Source organism: Herpailurus yagouaroundi, unplaced genomic scaffold (assembly GCF_014898765.1).
Source record: "Herpailurus yagouaroundi ecotype Mexico unplaced genomic scaffold, PumYag 28, whole genome shotgun sequence".
NCBI lineage: Eukaryota > Metazoa > Chordata > Mammalia > Carnivora > Felidae > Herpailurus > Herpailurus yagouaroundi.
Genome location: NW_024412376.1, coordinates 43,628,915 through 43,647,704, shown reverse-complemented (window position 1 = coordinate 43,647,704; position 18,790 = coordinate 43,628,915). Strand labels below are relative to the sequence as shown.

Genomic DNA, 18,790 nt, shown 5'->3' with positions numbered 1-18,790 from the left:
CACTATGTAAACTGTAAGACATCGGGCAATGGTAAAATGGAATGAAAACAAAAAACCAGAAGCAGACCCATAAATACAGGGAACAAACTGGTGGTTGTCAGAAGGAGGGGGGGGTGAGAGGAGGGGCGAAATAGGTGAAGAGGATTCAGAGGTACGAACTTCCCGATAGAAAATAAGTCACGGAGGTGCAAAGTATAGCATAGGGAATATAGTCAGTAATACTGTAATAACATTATGTGGTGACAGACGGTGATTACACTTACCGTAGTGAGCACTGAGTAACGTATAGAATTGCTGAGTCACGATGTTGTTTACACCTGACACTGATATAACATTGCATATCAATTATGCTTCCATAATAAAATTTTTTAAAAAAGAAGTTGAATTGCGTTTTCTACCTTCCTTTCTCCCCAACCTTTCCAAAAATTACTTTCTTTTTCATTGAAGTATGGTTGACACACAATGTTAGTCTCAGGTGTGCAGCATAGTGATTTGACAAATCTGGATGTTATGCAATGATCATCACAAGTATAGCTACCATCTGTCACCATTCAACCCTATTGCAACATCCTTGACTATATTCCCTTTCATCCCTGTGATTTATTCATTCCATAACTGGAAGCCTGTGCCTCCTCACCCCTTCACACGTTTTGTCCACCTTCCTCCTCCCTCTGTGGCAACCACCACACACACACACACACACACACACACACACACACACACACACATACACACACACCCTTTTAATTACAAAAATAAAACACACGTACATTTGGGGCATTTGACTGGCTCAGCTGGTAGAGCAAGCAACTCTTGATCTCGGGGTTGTGAGTTCAAGCCCCATGGTCGGTGCAGAGTTTACTTTGAAAAAACAAACAAACATGAATATATTCTTCTTTGCCACCTGATTACCTTTCATTTTTCTTTTTGCTGGAGTACATCCTCTGGTAGGTTCCTTTTGCTCTCTCTCTTTTCTCCGCCAGAAAGTGTCTGTGGATAATACATTTTTCTGAGGGCTTGTGTGTCTGAGAATATATTTTCATCTCTCTCTTGAGTGTTAGAGTTGTTATACAACTCTAAGTTTGAATTTACTTTTCCTGAACATGTCTAAGCTCTTGTTCCATTGTTTTCTTGAAACTTCCATGGTTGATCTGAATTTCACTCCATTGTAGGTAATTTATCTGAATCCTATTTTACCTTTTAGGACTTTTTTCACCTTGATGTTCTGGAGTTTTAGTATAATATCTGTATGTGTCAGTTTATTTTTAAAATTTGTCCTCCTTAAGATTGATAGGCTTAAGGGTCAATCTGAGGGCTCCAGTCTTTCTTTAGTTCTAAGATGTGGGGCGGTGAGGAAAAAAGCCAGAAAAGTTATAGTGATCTATACGAAAGTGCCAGGGAGTGGAGAAAAGGAACTAGGTGGCCTGAGTATTGGGAGGAATTTTAAGGGGTTCTAAAGAGAGGGAGAAGAGTAATACTTGAAGGGATTCATCATCAGTAAGGTAAGGAAAATGTCCTCAGAAGAGTTTTTAAGATCTGTGGATGTACATCAAGACTATATTCCCCTGTTTGGTGTTTTAGGGAGAGGCTAACACTTGAATTGCTGTTTGTTATATTTTTTCTGTGGGAATGTTTGTTCTGTGATCTGTGGCTGAGACTGAACCACAGACTGCCTTGGATTAATTAGTTATAGAAACATTATTATTCTTATTAAGCAAGTATTTTCTTTCACTCTTTCTTTCATTCTCCCTCTCCTCTCAACTTCCCCTCCTGGTCCAGGCTGCAGGTTCTTCTTTTACATAATGAAGAAATGGAATTACATGCTCTGAGGTCCAGCCACTTCTCTATGACTCTCATTCCCTCTCTCTTACTCATCTTTCATTTACCTACCCAAACATTCTTTTTTAATGGCTAATAGCTCATAAGAAGCATAGACAAATAGTTTGTTCATTCATTTCTGTAATCTAATTAGTCACTAACTGAGCTGTCATGAGTAGACTATAGATTTGGACAGAGAAGATGGGATGTGACCAAGCTTATAGCAGGTCAGGACTCCTGGCTTAAGATCTGGCGTGTGAAGTTTTGCCAACCTCCCCAGAAGCAACTACTCTATCCTGAGGGATTTCTTCCACAGATTGTCTCAGTCCACCCACCGGAGTTGATATGAGGCAAAGGGGAGAGATATGGGAAAGGCTCCACTTACAACAGCATCTCTGAGCAGACAAAGGCCAAAGATGGCAACAAAATTCAATTATTCTTTGGGGCACCTGGGTGGATCCATTGGTTAAGCGTCTGACTCTTGGTTCTGGCTCAGGTCATGATCTCACGGTTCGAATCGGGCTCCACACTGACAGCACAGAGCTTGCCTGGGATTTTCTCTCTCTCCCTCTCTCTCTCTGCCCCTCCTCTGCTCTCTCTGTCTCTCAAAATAAAGAAACTTACAAAAAACTTTAAAAAATTAAATTATTCTTCTTGAAACCTAATCATTGCATCAGTTTTTATTTTTACCATGTGCATGTATTACCCTTTAAACAGTACTAAAACTTATTAAACTTTTACAAGTATGAGGACTATAGGAGTAATCATTGAGGGTCCAAATTCTCCTAGGAGATTTGGATTGCATGAGGGCTATTTCTTCCACTTCTAAATATACACATTAAAGTGTTTGATAGGAAGAGACCGTAAACATATGCAGCGTATATAATTTGAGTTACTCACTCTCCAAACTCAACAGTAATTAGGGCTTGAGTAGCTACAGGCCCAACACCCCTGACAAATACTGAGCTGGTCGATAGATGCTATTCTTTTCATTAGACTTTGAGACATGCCTAAGTAGGAATGCAGTATATCATATTAATACCATTTTGATGTGTAATGTGGCTCTTTTCAGATGACTTCCTACATAGTGATTGAACTTTGGTAAGTGGATGCCTGATGGTCTTGGGTAGGATCAAGATGGGAATGAACTTTCAAGTGCTGAAACTCTATCAAGGTCAAACTCTGCTGACCCTCCCCATTCTAGATGGAGGAATTTGTTCTGTGGATTCTCTAGGTTCAGCCATCGGAGCTGATGTAGGACCTGGAGGAAAGAGATTTTTTTTTTTTTTAATTTGGTGTTTATTTATTTCGAGAGAGAGAGAGAGAGAGAGATACAGAGTCTGATGAGGGACTCAAAATCACAAACCGTGAGATCATGACCTGAGCTGAAATCGAGTCAGATGTTCAACTGAGTGAGCCACCCAGGTGCTCTGTGGACACAGAGGAGAGAATTTTGGAAAAGGGAAAAAGGATTGATGTTCAACCAACAGTAGCATCTCTGAAGGCAGAAGATGCACTCAGAATTAAGTTCAGGAATCCTTTGAAAATGTAGGGCAGCCAGGTGAGACCGGTTCACTTGGACCCTGAAGGAGATCGGGTGTTTCTTCCAGTTGCCATCAACATTTCTTCTTTTCTGGAATGCAAGGTTTCCTCTACTTTGTGTGTGACCAGTGCTCCGTGCATCTCCAGAGAGGGTATATGCTTTCCATGTCATAGGTACTCCTGCCCTTCTGCGAAGAGTGTGACAGTGTGAGGTTTTTAAAAACTATGTGTTACAAAAGAAACTTGCATTTACTTTATAATCGCATAATGTTGTACAGTATTTAAAATTTTTGGTTCCTCTCTAACTGATCGTGTCTCCTGACTCTTCGGCTGTCCTACGTTGTCCTTCAGCTTCTGTCTAGACTTTCTGTTCAGCAGTAAATGCTGTATACATTTGTATGTAAATACTCTTCTGGAATTAGGTGCCTAAGGAAAGAATCCATTTTTAAAGGGAGAGAACCTGAAATAATAACCACCCCTTTTTTTTTGAAAATGTAGGTTTTCATATAACAACATTTGTAAAAGCAGGCCCACCTCTCAAGAAACACATGACAAGTATCTAGCAGATGTCATTACTGCAAAGCATTCCCCTCAAAACCCTTCAATTTTCACTTCCTCTGGGTTTGCTGCTTTAATGGCAGAGCCCGGCATGGTGACACCCTCTGCTTCTCAAAGTGTGGTCTGCGAGGCTCTGCCAGATGGCCTCCCTCAGAATAAATGCTTTCAATATGATAACGTTTATATTTGTGTTTCTGGCATGAATTAACAATTTTGTCATGATATTTAATAAATAACAGATTATTTCATTTCGATCTCATAGAATCCGGTACCTTTCTTTCCATTATGTCTGATGAGGGTGACTTTTTTTTTTTTTTTTCCCTGTTGGTAGGATGACAGCAAGCTGGGGCAGAAGAATTGAGCTGTAGCTCTTCTTCCCTAGCTGAAGCGGTGTGCAGCCTAGAAGGGTTTGAGATCCATTGCTCTTACAAAGGTCGGGTTTGCACAACGTTAGAAAAGGACAGTTAGTTAGGGCTCCAACATGAACAACCTCTGTAGGCTTCAAGATTTACCCCCTGGGCCTAATATTCTGGAATTTGGTGACTAAGTCTGTGCTCTCTGGCCACATCCATCAAGGTTTGTTGTTTTTTTTGTTTGTTTGTTTTGTTTTTGTTTTTTTTTTTTTTTAGAGACCTATCATATTCCTTTCTAAGCCTTCATCTTTCCACACAGAAATCCTTATTTTATAGTTCTGGCAACAGTAGAGGGGATTTGGAGGGTGACTTTCCATCTCTTGGTCATCTTTTTTTGCATTTCTCTAGACTCTCGTAGTTAGAAGAACTGCTACTAAATTTTATTCATGCAGTCCGTTTCCTGCGGATGTCTGTGGCTAACAGAAACTGGTCCAGGCAGACACAGCAACAGGAGGCATGGTGTGAACACAGACTTCATGCACTTCAAAGGATGAGTTACATCAAAAGTGGTATGGAAAATTGGTTTGGAGTGTGGCTAGGGATTGTAATGTCAGTAGCTTACGCTTCTCTCTTTGAAGACAAGTGAAGTTAGGAAAGGGAAAAGAGTAGATTTCTTTGAGAGAAAAGGGAAGATTGGGCATCTTTTGGCAAGGAGTAGGCATGCATGATTTTTTTTTTTTCCACTACCAAACTCACTCCAAGAGCAGACTTTTCTCCTTGTGACTGGATCCTCACCATCAATTCATTCTTTAGCCTGTAAGAATTTGGTTTCCATTCCCAACCTGTCTCTGAAACTACATCCTCAAAGACCGTCAATGGCCATCAAATTGGAAAAGACTAAAATCCGACTTCACACTACTCATCCTTTCATCCAATGTCGTATAAAAAATTCTCTCTAACCTTGGATTTCTCTAACAATGTTGCGCTTGTCGATGACTTCTCTGATGGTTTCTTCTAAGTCTCCTCTGTTGCTTCCTCCTGCTTCTCCACTAAAATTGGAATCTCCCAACATCCTGTCTTTGGCGCTCTGCCGCTGTTTTGTTGTTGCTGTTGCTACCATGATGTTATCATCCTGTCCCCTGGCTCCACCTCTCATCTTTGTGTCTGCAAGTCTGATCATGAACTTTATTCTGAGCTGTGGAATAAATCTGTACAGTCTTTCCCACACAAAAATGTCCTATTCAGACAGGAAACCATTGCAAAGACACCTGGCAAGGATGCTAAGGACCTGCACCGGGACGTTAAGAGTGGAAAGACAGGATAGATTCATGAAATACTCGGCAGATAAAATAAGCACAACTCTGATGGATCGACTGTCCAAAGAAAGGGAGGAAGAGACAGAAGGAGAGAGATAGAAGGGGGCAAAGTTGAGCCCAGGTGTTGTAGCTTGGATCACTTGGAGGTTGGTGTGCCCTTTACTGAGCTGAGGAATACATAGGTAAGGGGCAGGTCTGAGGGAGAAGACAATGGCTTCCCTTTAGGACATTCTGAATATACCACATATCTCTGCCTTTTTGTCATTCGAGTCTTCCTTTTGTAGTGCTGTTAGAATTATCTGCCTAAAACAAAGGTCAGATTATGCCATTCTCCTCCTCAATTTTTTTTTTTTTTTTTTTTTTGTGCTTATTAACTGCGGAGTTGTTTAGACATTCTGTCTCCTTAACAAGGGGTTTGAAGCCCTGCACAAGCTGGCTTTGTTTGATTTCATTATAATCTCCTAGCACAACAGAACCCACCATGCAATTTCTCACCTTCTTGCCTTTTCTCAAGCTGTTCTTTCAATCTGGACTGCACTCCCCACTTTTTTTGCCTAGAAAATTCCACTCATCGTTTAGATTGCAGTTTGTATGGGATTATATCCCTCATAAAGCCACCTCTAACCCTGGTTGGAATTAGTATCTCTTTATTCAACTTTTCCACAGCAATTTATGTGTATTTTTCCTGGTATTATAATGCATTTGCTCAAATATGCATTTCTTCTATTGGTTGATAAAACTCTTTAAAGCTGGGGAAAGTATCTTATTTGTCTCTGTTTCATACCAGCTGCTTGCACATGACTTCCCACATATTTGTTGCTTATTAAATAATGAATGAAAAGCAGAGAAACGGTTAGAATGGAAGAGGAGTCAGGGGGAGAAGTGATTGGTAGGATAGGCTTGGGCTTGCTTTAGAATATGGCCAACTGAGATAGGTACTTTGTGTGTGAAGAATAAGTGTGGGGAATAATAATGAGGGAGGCAATGAATTCTGGGTAATATGAGGGACTCGTATTTAAAGACAGGATCTTATGACACAAAATCATGTATGTACACAATTTAGCCTTACTCAGAGGCAGACAAGCCAAAGTGTAAACTCCTTCATCAGCAGGAAATTATTACTCTGCCCATTTAAAAAGATACATGGCCTCTTTGTGTAACCAAGACTCCTGTATATTCAGCTATTGCTGCTGCTGTCCATTGTCTGATGCCATAGAGAGACGGGACCTTGACTGATAGTGTGGTGATGACTGCTATGCCCATTTAGTTAATTGTAGAAAAAGAAGGGCAGGAAGATATGCTGATTAATGGGATTTCCTTGACTCTTAATTATTCTTTTCATATGTTACCCTTTCATCAACCTGCATTTATTTTCAGCAGCACAAAGGAAAAATGAAAAAAAAAATATTTTAATAAGGTGAATCCCAGAATAAAAAAATTCCTGGCCTTCTTTCTGGATTCCTTCACACAAATACACACATCTTTTATGTTTATGTCTATATTATGTATGTATTGTATGCATTCTTTATATATATTTTCTGTGTAGCTATGTAACTCTCCATCATCAGTCCATGCTTAGCCCAAACCTGTGTTAGCAGGAGGACTGCTAGTTGTGGGTTAGAAATAGAAACAGAGATGACCCATATCCTGACTATTTCTATCTTCAATCAGCTGTTTTCCTTGAGGACAGATACTTCCCCGCTTAGCACCAGGTTCCTGAGGGAAACCTGTGTACACGAACAATGCCAGGTAAACCAAATGTAACCATTTTATTTCTCTCTGAGGTCTGGCTGCCAATCCCTTTGCTGGACCCCCGTTCATGGTAAGTTGGTACGTATGAGAGATACCAGGGGATGCCTTTTGCTTGGGCTTGGGGCTGGCCTCAGAAGCCTGGGGGATGGCTCCTCTCTTCTGGCCTCACTTGGGCTCTCACGTGGCTCCCCCAGGTCAAGGAGGCTCTCTGAGGTGGGAGGCAGCCAATGTCCTTGTCAAGTGACTTTCCCCTAATGGAGTCCTAGAAGAGCTCAATTCCTTCACAGACATCAAAAAGCAAACCCCAAAGGGCAGACTCTAGAGAGACTCTATTGTATGGAGCCTTCACCTTCTTCTTATGTGCCACCCCTTCCATTCTGTAGCATCATGACCCAATACTGTCTGTCTTTGGCTCTGCCCAATTTCAGTGCGGGGAAAGGAGAAGGGCTTTGAGCTAACTCAGTAGGTTGGATATGTGGCCAACATTGGTTTAGAGGCTAAAGTGGTGGCAACATTCTTGCTGAAGATGATGATTTCATTGGATACCTATGGTTCCCCATCTCACAAATCCACCTTCTTAAGCCAACCTTTGCAATAGTAACCAGCTGTGGTCAGATGCGATTGACAGCACTTGCCCTTGGCTTCACCAGGCGCCTCTCGCATTCTGCACCATTGGCTTCTTTGCCACCTTTGTGGCTGCCTGTGGGAACCTATGCAGACATTCTAAATCATGGGTAAACCTGGAAGTGCAAGGCAGTTAACTCTCTGGGGCTATGCCAGCCCCTTCTTTTTTCTGTCCCTTGGGCTGTCAATTCTGAGATACATTTATACAGCTTCTCATGAGAGTTTCTGGAAGGATTGCATCCTACTTGTTCACAGCAATGACCAGCTGGTCAATACACCCCGGGGGTTGGCTTTCCCTTCTTACTTGCTTCACTCTTTATGGTTCTCCACTTTTGTTTCTAGAATTGCTTCCCCAAATAAATCTCAGGGTTCTGCTTTTTAGGGGGACCTAGAAAATAGATTGGCGATGGGGGTGGGGGTGTGTGTCACTACAAATGCTGATCAAACCCATTGCATGTAGAATGTTATGGCATTCTATTTGAGTGGGACATAAGAGGACAGGGGGCTTGTTGGTTCTTTATAAGACACACTGAAAAGTGTGGACCACCAATTAGGAATTTCAGTTAAAATAAAAATAAGAGTACGCTGAGGCCAAGTGATGGCATCTCCTGTCTAGAAATCTTTAAGATCAAAAAGACACTCACCATTCTGGAATGGTTTGGCTGGAGCCCTACATTCAGGCCAGAGGATGGAGATAAATTTCCCTTGTCCTAGACCAGTGGCTAGACCCAGACTCTTGGCTTTAATTGTCTGATGACAGGGATAGATCAGTTATTTTCCTGTGTTTCTGTAAACACGTGGAGACTTTCCATCCAATGGAAGTGACCGGGAACTTTCTTAATGTGTTTAGAGTTTTGGGGCTGAGAATCTTTTTTTAAACAAGTAGAAAAATAAGCATATTTAGTATATTCTTTCATTGTATTAAGACTAAAATGCCTTTTTACTTGTTAAAAGCAACTGTTTGCCTTTCTACAGAAAACATTAGAAATGTGGCAGGTGGTGGCAGAGGGCTCAGAGGTCACAGTTGTGCTAGTTACCTGGACTAGGTTTCAAACAGTGGGGAGTGGGGTGGGAGGAGGGGGTGAAGTTAGAGAAATGAAGACAGCCCGACAAACACTTTCCATCCCCATCTAGTTACCCCCTAACCCATCTAACCAGATTAAGTACCCACAGTTTGGTAACATAATGTTTGAGCCACCCTCAAGATGATGGCAGGCTATATAAGCATGATGATTTAGTGTTTAATCAGAAGAGAAAAGTTTTAGACCTCTCAAACTGAAGACAGCAGAACAATATTTTTAGCCACTTTTTTTTTTCTTCCACGAGTCTGTTGTAGTTTGAAAATGTTGAGATGTCATTTTTGCTATAACTGCCTTTCAAGGATTCTGCTTTGTGACCACTTTGTTTCCAAAGGCTGATTTTTGCTTATTTAGAGAGTGATAGAATCATAGTTTATTATACGAGATCTGTTAGGGGGTAGGAGTGTTACAGATCACCCAATTTAACCTATAGCTTAGGCCTCCAATTCAGGTGATCCGACTCCACGGTAATGGCCCTCAGGGTTGGAAAACACTATCTGTAATCTAGCTATTTGCACTAACTAGGGTGGAAAGCTACCTGTTAGGGACTGGCATACGGGAAAATAAGTTTGAAGTGTGAATTGAGGTGGAATCTGCTCTAGGTCAAGAATTCTACTGAAAACTAAGGACTAACGAACGAATACTTATCCTAACTTATCAAACCAGAATTCCAAAGGGATACAGCAGTTGACTTTTCCCCCTTTGCAGCTCTGACCAGTGTGAGCAACATTTGCATCTCCTCTTTTATAGATCCAGCGATCAAGAAAGAATTTATCAATAGATCTGCTACCTCATAAAGAAGAGGTCTTGGTTGATGACTTGAGTCCATTCAGAGCTTGGACAGGGGAAGATTGTGCACCTTAGTCCCCACGGTCACCGCACTTTATTTACCCCGGGGACTGCTTTTTGGATACCTGCTTTGTTACTTAACGGTAGTTATTTGCAAAATAAACCTCATTTTGGGTAGGACTTTTCTGTTTTGAGACAGTGGTGTAAGTAAGAATGTTGGCTGGGGTCTCTTGAATATTTGTGGTTGGTGGCTCCTTAGAATGGAGTCCAAACAAATCCCCAACGGCATTATTTTGTCCTGTGATTTTTTGCTCACAGGGCGCAAAGGATTCCAGTTCTACGTTGTCTGCCTTCTGGAAGCGGGATGCAGTCACTCAGCTGCTGTCCTCTTCCTTCCCCCCTCCCCTTTTGTACGTGAAGAGCTCCTCTTGGGTCTCCTTCCTCCCCAAGGACCGAAAACACTGGGGTGACCTGAGTTCTGTTTCAGCAACTAATGGGATGTGTCCTCTTCTTCAAATAGTTCACAAGCCCCACATGATCTTTGGCAGGTGGGGGTTCTAATATGATTAATCTGTGGGGAAGGAGGTATATGTGCTCATCAGACCTTGAGATTTCTTCCTGTGCCCGTCTGTGACCAGCACTGGGGCTCTGTTAAATTGTCAGGGACTTTTTGGTGGCCAAAAAAGAGAGCCACTCAGCCATAGACACATTATAGAAAACATGGCCTTGAGTCTTAAAGTATATTTATTTAACATGACAGTAGGAAATGTATGATTTCAGATTAAATTCGAGTAGGGGGCCACAATACTGGCTTGGAGCTGCCCACGTGCACATGCAGCATTCTACATAAGCGAAGATGTTAGAGGCTGTGGTCTGTTCCGTCACAGATGACTCCGATCCCAATCATTCCTCAGTCACTGGAAGCCCATTAGTGGAAGACGATTATGAAACTGATGATTATTTTCTTTGTATTTCTGGCTTTTCTCAACCACAGGGAAAATGTGAGGTAGGTGTGGGATCTAAGAAAAAAAATATGTGTACAAAATGAGAAGCCACCCCGGCCTATAGTGCTAGCAAAAGGCAAAGAAGTCTGGCTTATTTTAATATTTTCAGTAAATATCAGCTGCCTGCAAACACAACTGATATTGAATAAACTGAGAGAACTTGATTCAATTCCCTAAAAATAGCTTTTGGATGAAAAACTGAAGGCGAAAATAGTGTCTGATTAGTAACTGGTCATTTTCAAAGTGGCTTCTCCTACATTATCTCATTTTTATGAAAAGTAAATTTGACCTTTTTAAATGCTAGAGTGAAGCAGTTCATAATTTCTTACAAGGAGCAAAGGACATTACATTTGTAAGCATGCAAGCCGTGAACTGGATAGAACATTTTCTTTTGCTGCTTATATTTTTTTATCAACCATCATCGATTCATAGGGAAGATCTCTAATGAACAGAGCTTTAAAATGGATTTCAAAAAATTATTGTTTCAACTTAGTGTGCGTTTCATCTTTTTTTTTTTTTTTTTTTTTTTTTGTCTCAGTTTCTTTCTCTGGTACTTTCCTTTGAATGGTGAACTATTACTTGCATTTGGATAGATTATTATTTAGCTTGCAAAATAGACTATTTCCCCCCTCATTAAAATCTCATACTTGCCAAACTTCGTTAGGAGAAATGGAATTATTCATCTGCTTCCCCCCTGCCCTTTGGCTATGAGGTCAGTAAAATGATGTTAAGCACGAGAGGGTAAGGCTGGTGAACACTTTTAAATGTCACTACGTAATTTCAGGAAGGAGCCGGCCTGCAACTGTACTGAATGATGGATATGCTTTCAGCCTTAATGTCTATTAATGACTTACAAAATGACAGTTTGCATTATCACCATCGCTGTTCAAAACTTGCATTTTGCTATAGCTGTAACTAGAAGGGGACATTTCCTGAACTTATTTAAAATACGCTGAAAAGTTAAAATGGGAACAAAACAAGACAAATAAAACCCTGAGACTAATAAGTAGTCAAGGATGGCAACCAAGGAGAGAAAAAAAAAAAAAAAAAAAAAGAAAAGAAACAAAGAGTATAGCCAACCTTTTTTTTTTGTTTAATTAGAGTATATTATACTTCCAAACTGGATACACTAGAAATTGGCAATGCAACATAAGATGCAAAGAAATATACCAGTTACTGTCAAAATGACCCTGTACAGCCTTGTAATGCAAAAAGCTTTATACAATACAAATTTTCAGTAATGTACACAAACCTTGACAGTATGATCATCTGAACATAATATGAAGAATTAAAAAAAGGATAGAAGAAAGTGCTGAGAATGCTAACTGCTGTACTATATGGAAAAATAAGCTAGCTTTCATTGAAGAATGCATAGTGAAAACAGAATTGAAGTTAGTTGGCAGGTGAATTTCTCAAAGACGTTAGTGTTTTACACGGAAAGGATATCTATGGAATAATCCTTCCCTGAGTATCAAACTGCAAACCAAATTCGAGGGTATATATTATCTCGGTGGAGTCTGAAAAATGCTGTAGATTTTTCTTTATTAATAACAATAATAATAATATAAAAAGTCAAACAAACTCCAAACACACCTTTTCTCACTCAGAAAACTTTTATAATTTACCAGAAAGATTGATGACTCTTTCCAAAGTGCTAAAAAAGTTGCCCAATTACATTAAGCATAACTAAGTCATTCAAATACAAGTTCAGTGGCAAGCAGTGAAATGCATGGCATTTGAGCAGTAAACATCTCCTTCCAACATCCCTCTCAATCTTGAAAGTATCAGCCTAGGACCTCATATTGCACAAGTGGCATGCTGTAAAACCTGTAGTCCTAAATGTAGGGGCCACCCTTTCAGGTTTTTAACCTGCTGGTGCTTATGTGTGATTCACCTTTTCTGCCAGCCTCAATGGGATCACCATGGCCCTCTATTCTGTCATCACTGAACTTGTAATTTTGAAAGCACATTATTAGCCAAGTGGCACATTCTCCATTATATGGGGATAAAGACAAGACTTAAAAAAAAAAAAAAAAAACCAACCCACCCATAAGCCCAGTATTCTTGGAGTGTATTGTCCATAACTGTCTATAGTGTCTTTTACCGAGACATTGACATGGCGAGGTTGAACGACATTTCTAACATAGCCAAGAACAAATGTCTCTGCTGGAGAATGACCGAGGGTTCGGGAGCTTCCTGCCCTAGCTGGCTCAGCCTCCCTGCCCCTGGGGACATCTCCTTAGTGTAAACAGGTTTTCCAGGGCTGGATGACTGGCGAAGAGAAGTGTATCACACCTGCTCGGTCTGGGGGAAGGAGGATGGTATGGGGGTGGGGGAGTCCATGGTGTGGACAGATGGTACAGTCTTCTGGCTTCCTGTAGAACTGTACCAAGTTCGAGGGGGCTTTCAGTGAAGCAAACTGACTAGAGGAAGAAAATTAGGGATGCTTTTATTTTCCCCTGGTGAAACAGATGAAAAGAAAAACCCCAACTCTAGGATAACACGTGATGGAAAACAGCAACGCAGTAAGAAGGCATTCCTCTTGTACACCAGTTCGTCAATAGATAAATAATATATAAACTTTTATATTCCAATCTTTCCATTATTATACAAAGCACATTTCTTCCTGCTCTTTCAGCCTGTTTCATACTGGAAATTCTGTTGTCTTAAAAATACAAGCAATTAACATATTCTGCCAAAGATTCTTTTTTTTCTTGTTAAATCACCCTTTACTTTTTTAGGATTAGCAAAGGGCTCTGCGACCAATCCACATCTGCTTCTTGCTGCAATAAAGTGCTGCACATAAGTTGCCATTTTAATGACCACAAGATAAAAGCTTTAAATAAGGATAAAGTTAGCCTCCTAGCAGGTTACATCTACCAGGCGTTAACAAAATGGAATACAGAATTATTAATAACATGGAGAATACCACTATAGCCAGACGATCTGCAAACACAAGGGAAACTTCTCAGGGGCATAAATTGAACCGTAGGACTAAACAGCACCTTTTTGTTGGGTCGTTATATGTCAAAGAGGTTGTGACAAAATTTTCAAACATACAGTCTACTCATTCCATATAAAAGGTACATTTTCTTCCTTTTACTTTTTTTTTTTTTTTTTTTTTAGATGTAAAAAAAAAAAAATTTTTAAAAACAAAAAAACTGTGAAAAAAAAAGCCGTTTTTTTTTTTTTTTTTTTTTTTTTTTTTTTTTTAGTCTGAGCATGGATACCCAGAATTTATCCAAACCCCTTTAATCTCCTTGGCTGGATTTATCAACCATAAAATTTTTCACTCATACAGTTTTTTTTTTCCTGCAAATGAATGGTAACCACTGAATTAATACATCATATATATATATATATATATAATCATATATATATATAATCTGCCCTTTAACAAATGATGCAGTGTGTGCACCATACACATTGTATATGTATGAACACACACACAAAACACACAAGTTTTGTGATGTTGGCTGCAGTTCTGCGAGATATTTCTTCCAGAGTGGTCTCTCGGTTCTCACATCTTCATAACCAAGAAGATCTGAGCACAAGGTCTCTGGCACCCTGTCGGAAATCTCAAGCAGCACTGCGGGTGTCTACCAGTCCTTCATCGACTAAGCACCAGGCCCTACCACTCTGTAGCCATAAAATAGAGAGGGAAAGGTGACGAAGGAGCTCGGGGAGAGACTGTCATGGATGAACAACCCAGGAGGGAAAAGAATGTTCATCGCTGTGAAAGAAGCCAGTACAAAGAGATGTGCAATAGAAATGTCATGGCACACGACACACGGCTTTCTCTTTCAGAATCCGCAACACCCACACGCCCCATTCACCCAACAGAAAACAAAATGCACCAGTACATAAGCTTGCAAGTGCTGATTGCTATTAAGGACACTCTCTTTAGGGTCTAACAAGACAAAATTCCTTTCAGTTAAAAGTACGGAGAAGGGGCTGAGAGTGGGAGTGGGTGGCTGGGGAGGCATGCCTCTGAAGGTAGAAGTATGCAGTAGGTCACCTCTCTGAAGATTGGATAAAGCAGCTTTCAGGTCAATGCAATAGGTATACACACAGAGCCAATTCTCTATTCCTTACTAAAGATATACAGTACACGTGGTTCAGACCCAGGGCGGGTCTGTAGGTTTTGCAGCAACATACACCTGCTGGGGTTGTGTTTAAGTTTTGTGGGTTTTTTGTTTTGTTTTGTGTTGTTTTCTGTTTTTGTCTCTGTCTCTTTGTTTTTGGTACAGAACACGGCTGTCCTCAGACAGTCTCTGCTCTTTCTCTTAGTCCGAGATAGGCGAGGAAGGAGTGTTTGGGTGAGGGGATGCTGGGAGGCGCAGTCTGAGGTCGGGGAGGGTGGAATGTGAGATCCAAGTGGTTCTTGGGGTATAACATTGTCAAGGGAATGAGATGGGCAAAATCCGAGTTCCGGTACTTGTCAAAGCGCAAAGGGGAGCCGTTGAAGGCCAAAGCCTTGAGTGCCAGGTTGGGCTCTGAGCTGCTGCCGTGGGCAGCCGACAGGGCCACGGTCTGCAGAGCCTGGGAGGCGGACATGACCGACAGGGGAGACAAGAGATTCCGGGAGCTCCCGACGACGAGGAGCGGGGCCCCGGGGCCGGCTGGTTCCTTGGGGGCCGGACACAGGCCCTTCTTGTCCTCCTCAGGGCAGTCCCCACTCTGGTGCTTCTTGACGTGGCGGCTGAAGACGAAGGGGTGTGTGGTCTTGAACAGGCACTCTTCGCAGCTGAAGGTCTGGCGTGGGGCGTGTTTCAGCTTCTTGTGCAGGTTGAGATTGTCCTTGCGCTTGCAGCTGTAGCTGCACTGGTCACAGTGGAAGGGCCGCTCCCCGGTGTGGACGCGCACGTGCTCGATGAGCTTGTTGGCGGTCTTGGACAGGTAGCCGCACTGGTCGCACTTGTAGTGGTTGCCGAGGCGATGCTCCCGGGTGTGCGTCTCCAGCTCCAGCTGGTTGGCCTTCACCGTCTGGCAGATCCGGCACTTGTACTCCATCTTGTAGTGGGTCTTGAGGTGGCACTCCATGGCAGCGGGGCGGTTGGTGGAATAAATGCAGAATGGGCACCTGCCGGGGGGGGGGGGGGGGGGGGGGGGGGGGGGGGAAGCAACGAAAGGGGAAGGTTCAACCGGACAGGTTCTGCTGCGGCCCCGCCTTTACCCTCCTCGCCAGCCTCCCCTCACGCACCCCCCCCCCAAACTCTGAGGCCTGGCCTGCCCCTGCCCCTGCCCCTGCCCAGCCCAGCCCTGCCGCCTCTCCGGGGTTAAGACGACCCGCTTGGCTCTCTCTGCCGACAGAGCCGTCCCCACTAAGGAGCCGCCTTGGCAAGGTACGCTCGGCCTACTGTGGGTCTCCTGGCTGGACCGGTGAGCACCAGCCCGCAGGAAGGGGAGCAGAAGAAGTGCGAGGAATAAATAAGCGGTTGCTCCCCTCCGTCCTCCCCGCCCGTCCCCTCGGAGCCCTCCCCGCCTCCCACCAGACATAGCAGAGGTCTAAACCTCATGACCTCCCCTCGAGATGGGAGCAACACAAAGAATCGACTTTTCATGCACCACACCAAGCACACGCAGAAAGGCTAAGAGTTTTGAAGAACAGCTTATAGGGGGAGAGCTACCTCCGGCAAACAGAAAGTCATAGGGGTCAGAATCGTGCTTATTGAAAGGGTTGTTAGGATGAGAAGGCCTGTGTGTGTCTGTCTGTGTGAGTGTGTGTGTCTATACATAGGTCTGAGCTCCTAAATCCTGTCTCCTGCAGTCCTGGTTCTCCATCGGGGAAGGCAGATGCGGACCAGGATGGGGCGTGGGAGAGGGAGGCCCACCCACCAGCCCATCACTAATGAGGGATAAGGAGGGAGGGAGGCGACTGCTCTCTGGACTTTGAAGACATTATTAGAAGATTATTACATCATGGACATAATAGCAATCCAACTGGATCATGAATTCTCAGTGGCCAGGACCATATCTTACATTTCTTCTGCGTTCTCTGCAGTGCCCGGTAAAGTACTCAGCACACGGTAGGCACTGATTCATTACTGGACTGGTCTCTACAACATAATTCTGGCAGACTCTGGTCCCAGCTCCGTCACCTCATTGGGCTATATCTGGATGTGCCCTGGGACCAAGCCTGGGCCTCTCCGTGGCTCGGTTCCTCCATCCTAGGCAGTGAGGCTATGCCACCCCCAAGCCTCCTGGCTGTCCAGAGGGGCTAGGAGGAGCAGTGAGGGCATGTTTACAAATTCTGCTGAGCTGCTCTTTTGGAAGCCGCAAGGCTCAAGTTGGTGGCTGACAGGATAGCTGTAGCGTGTTTACTCTCTTTGCACAAAGAACGCAAATGCAAAAGTGGCTGCCTCAGCCCTTGCTTGGCACCTGCGGGGCAGGGCCCAGGAGTGGTCTGTCCTCTGAGGGTTTGGAGAGGTGTTCAGCAGAGCCCAACACAACCAAGTGCACCGTGCACTGCTCCTCAGCGCCAAGCTCGCCGTTAGCCTTTGAACCTCAGCTCACAGAAGAGTGCACACGAGAGAAATATAAAGCCCATTCCCAGGTCAGGTGCACACACAACCCCTACGCCAAGCTGGGCCTTACCTAGAGGAGTCTGAAACTCACCACTGTCCTGAGCTACGGCAAAAGAAAAATAATAGTATAATCTTATTTGATCTGCATTATGAACAGGATATAGAGTACAAGCAGTTCCATCACAGAAAAGCAACTTAGACATCGGCAGTCTGTTTCATTTTAAGGACATTTCTGTGACCCACAGCTCAATCTTTCTTTCGCTGCTCAGGCAAAGTGCTAAGGGTTTTCTGTGCTCCCGTTATTTATCGTAAAGACACTCTCTCAGGCAAATTAATTCTCTGATATGGCAAAGGGAAAACAAAACAAAACAAAACAAAGACTCACTGTATAGCCAGAAGGCATTATCAATTTTTTCAAAGTATTCTTCTACTTGGTCATCCTAGAACATAAACTATTACACAGGGGACCGTTAGCACCACACCGGAAGTGTCTGTACTGGCAAAAGCATCAGCATTCACTGTGCATTCTCCCCAATGGGTCGGAGGCTCGGGACTCTGTAGGTCCCCAAGGAAAGGCTAACTGACAAAGCCACAACTGGCAGGGGCCGCAGAGTTGATGGGTGTGACGGGGCTACTGGGAAGGGCAATGAGTGCTAGTCCAACCACGGACGTACATGGCTTTTTTTCTTTTCTTTAAATAAGAGTAAACAAGTATTTAGGAAGGGACAGTGGGAACAAACCAAATCAAATTCCCAAATAAGCGCTTGCTGGGCATTTCCCATTTATTGGCTGTCTCGGATTATAATCTCCCCTCCCCCATCCCTGCAAACATCCCCTCCCCCTCCCACTTAAGTGCCCCAAGAGTGAAACAAAACGGAATTGGACAGTAGGTGCTGCTCCCTGACTCCTCTGTTTCGTCAAGTTTTTGAGGAGGGTGCCTCTGACCAGGCAGGAGCTTGGAGGAGTCAACCCTGCATTGCTCCCGACATTTGACCCCCAGGTTGGCCCCCAGGGTCCTTTTGGGTCTCTCCATCCCTCACCCATTCAGGAGAGTCATGCCGCCTCTCTGGCAATTTGTGAGTTTCAAAGGTAAAAATGGTTAAAACAAGAGGTTCTTTTTTTTTTTTTTTTCTTGTGTCAAGTAAAATATAAGTTTTCATTCTTTTAATTACATGGTTATTTCAGCTAAACATGAATAATTGTGCCTAGAAACTTGTGTGTCTTCCTGTACTCAACGACGTATGCTTCCTTCTCTACTAGGTCATGAGTGCCTTGTGAACAGGGGCTGATTTCGGAATCACTGGGAAGATTAAATTCTGGTAGTGGTAGGACATAAATTTCCTGAGGGTGGAAATCACGTTTTATTCCTTGTTTGCCCTTCAGCACCTATTATCAAGCCAGACACACCGTGTGTTTGATAATAACTGA

The 18,790-nt window shown here is 43.0% G+C and overlaps 2 protein-coding genes across 12 annotated transcripts in view; one reads left to right on the top strand and one right to left on the bottom strand.

Annotated features, from left to right (window-relative positions):
* CUNH4orf51 (chromosome unknown C4orf51 homolog) overlaps positions 1-10,011 on the top strand; it is a 47,236-nt gene extending 37,225 nt beyond the window's left edge. The window contains 1 exon segment of the mRNA XM_040484629.1: positions 9,751-10,011. The gene's annotated coding sequence lies outside the window, so the exon portion shown is untranslated.
* Positions 10,012-11,905: 1,894 nt separating this feature from the next.
* Positions 11,906-18,790, bottom strand: part of ZNF827 (zinc finger protein 827) — a 143,630-nt gene continuing 136,745 nt past the window's right edge. The window contains exons 13-15 of one of the 11 annotated variants that reach the window (XR_005789506.1): positions 17,748-17,814; positions 17,433-17,465; positions 15,837-15,918 (exon numbers count right to left, since the gene is read on the bottom strand). Coding sequence is in view for 4 of the 11 variants with exons in the window: in XM_040473000.1 (XP_040328934.1) it covers positions 15,099-15,918; positions 17,454-17,465 (832 nt within the window). In the remaining 7 variants the exon portion in view is untranslated. Of the gene's footprint in view, positions 15,919-17,432; positions 17,466-17,747; positions 17,815-18,790 lie in introns of all 11 variants that reach the window. The other 10 variants (XM_040473000.1, XM_040473021.1, XM_040473010.1 and 7 more) reach the window with 10 other exon arrangements.